This window comes from Podarcis liolepis (assembly GCF_965112155.1).
Source record: "Podarcis liolepis genome assembly, chromosome: 13".
NCBI classification, from domain to species: domain Eukaryota; kingdom Metazoa; phylum Chordata; class Lepidosauria; order Squamata; family Lacertidae; genus Podarcis; species Podarcis liolepis.
In genome coordinates this window covers 19,531,392-19,541,221 of record NC_139573.1, presented here as the reverse complement: position 1 = coordinate 19,541,221, position 9,830 = coordinate 19,531,392, and the positions used below count along the sequence as shown (strand labels likewise).

The 9,830-nt window shown below is 45.9% G+C and overlaps 1 protein-coding gene and 1 long non-coding RNA gene across 4 annotated transcripts in view; one reads left to right on the top strand and one right to left on the bottom strand.

The window, feature by feature from the left end:
* LOC310691770 overlaps positions 1–9,830 on the bottom strand; it is a 73,811-nt gene that overhangs the window by 39,255 nt on the left and 24,726 nt on the right. The gene's annotated exons all lie outside the window — the stretch shown is intronic.
* CACNG6 (calcium voltage-gated channel auxiliary subunit gamma 6) overlaps positions 4,899–9,830 on the top strand; it is a 38,024-nt gene continuing 33,092 nt past the window's right edge. Inside the window, exon 1 of one of the 2 annotated variants that reach the window (XM_083471766.1) lies at positions 4,899–5,424. In XM_083471766.1, the coding sequence (XP_083327892.1) occupies positions 5,100–5,424 (325 nt within the window). In that variant the 5' untranslated portion in view covers positions 4,899–5,099. The remainder of the gene's footprint in view (positions 5,425–9,830) is intronic. The other variant, XR_014518558.1, reaches the window with a different exon arrangement.

The following is a 9,830-nucleotide window of genomic DNA, read 5'->3' as shown; positions in this document are numbered from 1 at the left end:
AACGAAGCAGTACTCAATTCATCCTTCTTCCTGACAGCACAGCATGTCTTCTCGGCCTGCATCTCACTCCCTGCAGCACAGCACCCCCTACAGATCTCCCACTGCCATTTCCTGCCAGCCCTGAAACAGCTGTCATTTCATGCTAACTCAGTATTTTTCCTCAATCAGCTTGTGCTGAGAACACACAGCATCCTGCTCCCCGAAGGCAGTGGGGCGGGGGGGGGACGGCTGTGGCACCAGATGCTCCAGCCTGCTCCTAATTGCATGGATGAACACTCTAAAATTGCCACTTGGCCCTCTGTTGATTTTACTTAACACCTTCAGGCCTGGACCCTCCTGTCCTAGACTCTTCCTTTAGCCCTTGTCTAAAGCTTAATGCTTTTGAATTATGGTGCTGGAGGAGACTCCTGAGAGTCCCATGGACTGCAAGAAGATCAAACCTCTCCATTCTTAAGGAAATCAGCCCTGAGTGCTCACTGGAAGGACAGGTCCTGAAGCTGAGGCTCCAATACTTTGGCCACCTCATGAGAAGAGAAGACTCCCTGGAAAAGACCCTGATGTTGGGAAAGATGGAGGGCACAAGGAGAAGGTGACGACAGAGGACGAGATGGTTGGACAGTGTTCTCGAAGCTACCAGCATGAGTTTGACCAAACTGCGGGAGGCAGTGGAAGACAGGAGTGCCTGGCGTGCTCTGGTCCATGGGGTCACAAAGAGTCGGACACGACTAAACAACTAAACAACAACAACAAAGCGTAATTTCATGAGAAAATCTGCCTCCTGATGGGCAACAGAGGGAACGCTGGACAATTGAAGGGGAGGTGCCCCAAGATTGCTGCCAAGCAACCGTGAGCCATTCAGAAAAACAGGAACATTGCTACCACTCCCACTAATGCTGAACTCGAGTGGTCTGTGCCAATCCAAATGTGGCCAAAAAGAGACAAAAACAGCCATTCCAGCATGCCCAGCTAATGTATGCAGAGTTTCAAAAGAAATTAAAGCCAGACCCCCTAGAAGGGGCAAATTCTTCCAAATGATACAAGTCTGCTGAGCACGCATGCTGCACAGGAGTGACTCACCCTGCTCAGTTACTCTTATCTCCTGTTCTAAGCAAGGCTTGTGCATCAGGCATTTGAAAGCCATTTCAATGGCTCTCCGCTGTGTATGAAGGGAGGAGGAAGAACCAGGAGAAAGGAATTGGTGGTGGAGGGAAGACAGGAACAGCCGGAAGAGCGAGAGACAGAAGGGAAAGGGAGACAACAGATGAGATGGGGGGGGGGGAGATAGGAGCAACAAAGAAGGGAGTGAGGAATCAGGAGCCAGAAACAGCAGGAGCAACAGGTGGAACAAGGGAAGCAAGAAACAGAGACTATATGGAGCTCACCAAGGAGAGAGCACGTCATTCTGCAACAGGTCCCATTTTCATTCTTAGGTTCTGAACAGGTGTCACTGTGATGGAACACCTGTTGACAACCTGCTTGGCCTCATTCCCCTTCCAGAAATCCAGGAATCTACGCAAGGTTGCAGGTGGTGATGCCTTGCAACACAAACTGCAGCGTATTTCTGCACCCCCACCCCAAGAGGAATGTTGCTTTTCAGGGACATACCGTATTTTTCGGTCTATAAGATGCACCAGACCAAAAGACGCACATAGTTTTTGGAGGAGGAAAACAAGAAAAAAAATATTCTGAATCTCAGAAGCCAGAACAGTAAGAGGGATCGCTGCGCAGTGAAAGCAGCGATCCCTCTTGCTGTTCTGGCTTCTGTGATAGCTGCGCAGCCTGCATTCGCTCCATAAGACGCACACACATTTCCCCTTACTTTTTAGGAGGGAAAAAGTGAGTCTTATAGAGCAAAAAATACAGTAAGTAGCCAGCATGGAATAGGGGCCTTGTAGTACTGTTCAGGCCTCTCAGGAGAGTGTGGTAGCAGGAAGTGGGGAAAGATTTCTTCTGAAGGAGGGAAAGGAAGAAGTCTTCTCTCACCTCTCTGAAAGACTTCCCCTGCTCTGTCCTACAGCGCTAGAGATTTCAAACCCTGGGGAGCTGCCAACCCCCTGAATCTAATCACTTTGTAGCTAAATGGGGAGGAGAGTGTTTTGGTGAGAGGGAAAGAAAAAATGTATTCTTTTTCCTTTTGTTTCTCCTGAAACATCCATGGGTGTTTTTTTAATCTCATAGCATGCATTCCACAACCCTAATCCTGCCCCCCTCTAAAACATTATTATTCCCCCCCCCCCATTTCCTAGCTTCTTCTCCTCTCTCTCTTGCCACCACAGCATTCCATACATTCTGGAACTCACAGGTCCTTCCTTGTCCAGCCAACTTTTGCGAGATTAACTTTTCTTTTCCTTTTAAGTTGCAAATTTATAAACTTGGAAATCTCCAGAGTATATAAAAAGCGCCGTCCTATATTTGGGTGGCCCAATTTTGTTTACAAACCGATAGACTTTCAACCGCCTGAGCCGCATTTGAGGGATAACAATAATAACAACAAGAACAACAATATGCAATTAAGTTTAAAAATTATATCCAAGTCACCAAGCAAAAGGAAATATGAGGAGTGAGTGAAGAACCGGAAAACCAGCCACCGGCCATTGGGAACCACAATCCTCTCTCCCTAGCCCCGTAGTCTACTTTCTTAATTAAGGATGAGATGATTGGACAGTGTTCTCGAAGCTACTAACATGAGTCTGACCAAACTGCGGAAGGCAGTGGAAGACAGGAGTGCCTGGCATGCTCTGGTCCATGGGGTCACAAAGAGTCGGACACGACTAAACAACTAAACAACAACAACAACATTCTTTTAATCCTCTATGTTCACACAGAGGATTAGATTTAGATTTAGATTTAGATTTAGATGCCTCTAAAAGGGTAGAGTGTCAACCCCTCCCAAGTGTTTATACTTCTTCTTTCTTTCTTATTTTCTTTATTTCTGTCATCCTTCATTCCTTCCTCAATGTGTGTTGCACTTGACACTGATGCATGGCACCAGCCATACACATGACATTTTACGAAATACAAAAAGACAGGTCACTGCCCTGAGGAGCCTACAGTTTGAAATTCTTCACAAGAAAGGCTTCTCTTATTTGGTAATATAAAATGCTCAGCTATGCTTGTGTAAGGAGATTAAGTTGGGATGGGGGAGAGAAATGATTCAGTTTGCATTTAAAAAGAAAATTTCTCTCTAATTCTCTCTTTCAGAAACAATAAGTGAACCAAAATGCAGCCATGCATCAGAATACACACATTTTCTAATTTTGCAATGCAGTTTTCCCTGCCAAGTTATGTGTACAGAAATACAAACTGTACATATACATGCATATTTTCTATTTGAAAAAATGTATTGTATTAGGGAAAGCTGCCTTGCAAAAATGTGTATATTAGGCAAAATTGCATACAAAAATTTGCAAAATAAATCTGTTAGTTTCACATTTTCCCTGTCAGTTTCTGTTAATTTCCTGTCTAGTTCTCATTTTTTTTCAAATTTAAATTCTATTCTGCACAATACCACAGTGTGTGATTTTTTTTAAGTCCTCAGAAAAAATCATCAGCATTTTCATGAGAATTTGCCCTATTTTTGCAAAGAATTTTCCCCTTACAATGCATTTTTGTACACACACCCCAACAACAATATGTGCATTTTTAACCCTAATATGTGCATTTCCGTAGCCAGTACTTAGCTGGAGCCCTGCATTGCAAAATTCAAAATGGTGAATTTCGTTCAGGAATTGTTTCAGAAATCACAAGTTTGGTGGGTTTTCCTTTAAGTGCAAATGGAATTTGATTTCTCCCCCAGCAATAGTCCTTATTGAGTATTCGTTCAGATCTGTTTATGGGGCAGTTATAAGGCAAGGAGCAGTCTGCCTGAATTCATCCAGATTTGCTTTTTCGGTAGTTATTCATCTTCCCGTTAATCGTTTGTCCATCCCACACTTTTCAGTCCACTCCCCCACCACTTTCCTAACCGCAAAAAGATCAAGTATGTTTTGTAAGAGGATTTGTTGCATCAGGCCAACAGAGCACATTAATTCCCTTTAATTGCTCAAATTTCTGGTATGCACTTGAATCCCTCCCACAAAACACTGATGGTCTGGAGATGACCACTTGCTAATTCTGACAACAAGCCGGAAAGGTCAGTCAGCATTGCTATTGTCTGTATTGCGTATTGGAGGGAGGGGAGGGAAGGGAGGGCTGAGAGACAGCAGTTTGCCTAATGGGAAACTCACGGGCCTCCAGATGTTGTTGAACTCAAAAGCCCATCAGCTCTGGCCAGCATGGCTCAAAGAAAGGAGCTGTAGTCCAACAATGTCTGGAGGGCTACGGCTTCCCTACCTGGACTAAGAAAAAGTCAAAGCAGAGGTAAGATTTACAACTGCAAATGCAGAAGGAGGAAGCGCTGGCATACTTGCTTGGAAAGCACTTGTTGGAAACAACGCTTGCTTCCCGTGGGACTTCTAAAGAAGTGTGCCTAGCAGTAGACAGACTTGTCCATGATTTTAGTGCTGTGCATACTTGCTGTTAAGCAGGGCAGTGTGAATCCAAAAGAGGTATTGCAGCCGGTGCAAGTTCCAGAGACTTGTGAAAATGCCTTGAGGTATTCCGGTCCCAGCAGGGGGTGCTGTCGTAAGGTGGGGCAAGAGGGTTCCCCCCCCCTTGCTGCTGAAAGAGCTTTCCATTTTGGCCTCCGCATCGTCAAAACCTTCAGAGGCGCACAGGCACACACACATCCAGACTGTCTATGCGCCCTGGAGCCTTAAAATAACCCTGATTGCCTAGGCGATGAAGAGCAGGAACAGGTGCTCCGCACATTTGCCAAGGCGGCCGGGGGGGTGGGGTGAGGTAGCTGCTGTTCCAACCCTGGCCTCACCCTGGGAAGCCAGGGCATTGGGCAGAGAAGGCAGGGGTGGGGTGAGGGTGGCCAAGCAACTTCAGCACTGCATGCAACGTGTTGACCTAGATAGGAGCCAAGAGAAGCTGCGAGGAGCCCTCACCGAAGACCCAGCTTAAAGCCTGGGGGGTTTGCAAACCAGGTTCCGGGTAGCTATTCTAGAGCCAAAATAGATCCCTTCAAAAGACAAGGGGGAGCAGGGCAAGGGGCTATGATGTGGCCAAATTTTTTCCTCCAGGACGAGGAGCAGCGCATGGGGGGGCGCACGCGGGCAGGGGTCAAGCGGCGCAAGGTCCTGACGGATGAGCAAGAGGGCAAGATCAAGCTGGCCTTCTTCGTGGCCATCGTGGGGATGACCCTGACAGTGCTGGCCGTGGGCACAGAATTCTGGGTGGAGCTCAACACCTACAAGCAGAACCAATCCCTCGTCTGCGAGGCGGCCCACTATGGCTTGTGGAAGTTTTGCCACAAGAAACTCTGGATGGATGTTGTGGAGGAAGAGAGGGCTACCTGTGGACCCGCAGAGCTGCCTGGAGGTAACGGTTTACCTGAGCATGTTCCCGTTTTCTTTTCCCTTACTCCCCGCCCCGCCCCACCCACACTTTCATAAACAAACACAGACACACACCCTGTTCCTGAAGTTGCCCCCTCCTTTTGATCAGCTTCCTCCGCTTCCCAACATTGTTGTGTCCAACCCCCCACCCCACCATCTTCTCTGCTATGCATCCGGGGAATGTGGGCTGGTGTTTCCATGTGATACAGCACGTTCAATGCATTACATGCAGGATCATAAGGGATGGGATGTATGGACTAACAAGGGAAGATGGTGGCTAGATCTGGACCCCTGGCAGCCCCTAGTTAAGTGTGAGGCCCTCCTCCCCAGTTTAGTAAAGCCCTCCATTATCCATTCTTCAATTAATTATTTCGTTGCATATGCCGCCCTACCCAATACATTGTTCTCATCTATTTACCAAAAAGCAGTCCAGTGTGTTTGTCTATCTCCCTTTCCTTTTTTGCTCCACCCCAGCCACATCCATCAGGCCTTCATGTGACCCGCGGCTCACAACCTCAGCCTTGGCATCTGTTTGCAATTTCAGGCTTAGCCCAAGCACTTGCAATGCAGAATGCTGATGCGTTGATTACCTCCTGCTAATGAAGGATAATCTCCTTGCCTCTGCTAGCATCTTTCTTCCATCTCCCATTCTACAGGGACAGGATCTACCTGAACACAGTATAGCTTGAAACGGGGGAGTTATGGTTGAAAGTATCATCTTCTGTTTGACGTAAGGATGACAGTTCACAGAATCAGGAGCCTCCATAGAGACCCCAAAGCCAAGTTTTCCATATTAACTGTAACTATTTTTTCACTGCATGTGTAAACTGGAAAGGGAAAAAAGAGTGCCTCTGAGACTATGCAGAGAGTCTGCCAGCTAACACTTAATCAAGACAACCAACACCCATATATTTGATGTTAGATTAGCAGAGCTTCTAGGGAAAGATATGGCCAGGACACTGGGGTGGGTAAGGGGGATTGCCCCTTTCAGAGATATTTTAGGCCTCCTTTCTGAATATTAATGCACTTTTGAAAAATGGAACAGCCAAAGCAAACATGATGTTATTCACACAATTAGTAATTGAGCAAATGCTGTCTGCGATTAGACATAGCAAACCACTGAATAATAATAATAATAATAATAATAATAATAATAATAATAATAATAATATATAATATAATAATAATAATAATAATAATAATAATAATAATAATAATTTATTAGTTATACCCCACCCATCTGGCTGGGTTTCCCCAGCCACTCTGCGCAGCTTCCAACAGAATATTAAAATACAATAGTGTGTCTTTTTGCCGCCACCACGGTCCCAAACCAGACTAGGGGGCCCCACACAGCTATTGACTAATTAAAAAGGTTGGCTAATAGCATCGGGTCTGCTGCTGCCTTAAGACTTTCATTATTTTACTTATCTAGATATAAGCATAAGCAATGTAAGTAGTTTTCTACTCAATCATTCATTACAAAATCATGCAATTAAGTAACTGCAATATTGAACCCCCTGTATTTATCTTCTGGCTGTTCTGCAATGATTCTGCTCCTGCCCATTGCCACAAAATCTCTGCCTACAAGTCTGTGTGGCTTTCAGGCAGGATCAAAATGTGGCATCTCCCATTATAGGCATTGAGAAATGCATTAACCCAGCCATCTATTTGTGGGCCAATTTGTACGATGGTTTTCACTTCACGACAGCAGGGCGTGGGTTCCATGTGCGCCACATGATGCACTCACTAGCTAATCTGTCCATCCGTCTCCCCTCTGTGATTTTTGTCTGTTTATTCTTTGTGTGTTTTCAGAATTGTTTTATTAGCAGCAATTCTAACTTGTATCTTAACTTATGGATAGAAGGAGTGGCTTCTTGGGCCATAAATTGTTATCAGCTGTTTTCATTCCTGAACCTCCATTTTGCAACAATAGGAAAGAGAAGGGCTTTGTTTCAGAGAAGCAGCGAGGAACTGCTTTTTAAATCTTTTAATCTCCCTCATTTGGGAGGAAGGGTAGGGTATAAATTGAAATAATAATGAATGAATAAACAACAACAGCTTCATTTGTATTGCCACATCCCGTGGAGCACTGCAGAGTACTTTTAGCTTTAACGCGTCTGCCCGCCCACACACCAACTGACTCTTGCCAGTGGCAGAGGAAGCCGCTCGGGTGCCAGGACCCTGCAGCGGCGCGCCCAGGGACAGTGCATGCCGCCCATAGGGGCGGGTGAGGGCGGGGCGCACTGCAGGGCCTCCAGAGTCTGCCTGCCTCCTCCCACTCAGCTGCCCTATAGCTGGGGGGGGGGAGGCAGCAGGCGGACTGTTTGGGCTGCGCGGAACCTGCACGCACCCAAGCCACCACGTCTCTCCCAGGAGACTGCCTGGCATTTTGTGAGTGCTGCCTGGCATTTTGTCGCCCCCCCCCAGTGGTGACACCCAGGGCGGCCAGCACCCACCACACCCTCCTTCCTCCGCCCCTGGCTCTTGCACAGGCATTTGCCTGACTCCTCTCTCCATGAGAGAGAGAAAATGCTGTCTACTAATCAGCAACTTCCCACTGTAATCACTGGGTTGTGGCAAGGAATTTGATATTAATTTTATTAATATAGCACACTCTGCCCACCAAATGGCAATTCCATCTGCAATGCCTCAGCTGCGAAGAGCCACCCAGTACAGATTGCCCCTTAGTTTTCTCCTACAACAACCTCTGCAGGTGTGCAACTTAATCTTAACAAACATTTTCTTATTATTGTTAACTCTGAATTGGGCCTCTGTCTCACGCCTTCCTAGACTATGCATTGGATGATGAGGTCTAGTTTGGATGGGAAATCAGAATGCAGAATCATAATCTGCACAGGTCTATTTTCTGATTCTTTTTTTTGTTTCCCCTGGCTTATGGTTTGGAAGCAGAGATCTTTCAAATAGTTCTTTTTCTCATTTGGCTGCTTTTAGACAGCTACGATGGGCCATTTGCAGAATTTATACATGTGGCTTTGGACTGGAACCTGTGATCTCAACCTGGAGTTTAGAGACTTTGCATACACAGAAATACACATACAGTATTCCTCACGTACATAAAAACCCATACAGCTGATCTCCCCTGCCCCAAATAGGCTACATATATAATTCTAAGCTGCAAGCGTCTTGCGTTTCACTTGTTTGCTCATCTCTATTGTTCACTCGAACATCTTTTAATGTAAATCCATTGTTTGGCTTTGAGGTTGATGAAAATAAGGGACAGATGACAGAAGACTGGTTGGGATAGAGGCAGCGAAGACGATGCGCGCAGAAAACCCATAAGTTTGAAGAAAAGTTATTTTGGGGTTTCAAAGAGTCAGATTACATATTACAGTGGTACCTCAGGTTACATACGCTTCAGGTTACATACGCTTCAGGTTACAGACACTGCTAACCCAGAAATAGTGCTGCAGGTTAAGAACTTTGCTTCAGGATGAGAACAGAAATCGTGCTCCGGCGGCGCAAGGCCCCATTAGCTAAAGTGGTGCTTCAGGTTAAGGACAGTTTCAGGTTAAGTACGGACCTCCGGAACGAATTAAGTACTTAACCTAAGGTACCACTGTACACCCAAAGATCCCTGGATGATCTCCCATTGCTGATGTTAAACAAAATACACCTGTAAGGAAGGAACACAGGGAGCTGCCTTATACCAAGTCAGAGCATTGATCTATCTTGCTCAGCATTGTCCACACTGACAGGGAAGTGGCTCTCCAGAGTTTCAGGCAGGGGTCTTCCCCAGTTCCACATGGGGATGCCAGGGAATGAGACTGGGACTTTCTGCATACAAAGGAGAGGCTCCACCACCAATATGATTGAGGAAGAAACGCAGAGGTTGAGGTTACGTAACCCTTTGCCCACACCCCTAGCCCATAGCTGTCAACTTCTCCCTTTTCTTGCGAGGAATCCTATTCGGAATAAGGGAATTTCCCTTAAAAAAAGGGAAAGCTTGACAGCTGTGCCCTAGCCCATGATACTTTTCTGATCTAAACTGCTATACCACACAAACTTTTTGTTGTGCTGTAACCCCTCTGGACAGTAGTAATGTGGTAGCATTGGAGAAGCATTGCAGAACAACTAACGAAGCAGAATCAATTCACAACTGATGCACTGTTGTGTCGACAGGATGCTGCAAAATACATCAACAATAAGACACCAGTGTGTGTGGGAGGGGTGCTTCATTCATTCTGTCTGTGTCACACTGAAAGTGTAATATATATTTATACAGGTCAAGTACAGAAGAACTAATAAATGTGGGGGGTTTAGGAATTAAGCCAGCAGGCACAATGCTACCCTGCTGTTTGAAAACTATAGCGCGAGTATTCCTACATTTGCTGAGCTGAAAACAGCCCTCATGAGAGATTTCACAGCAAT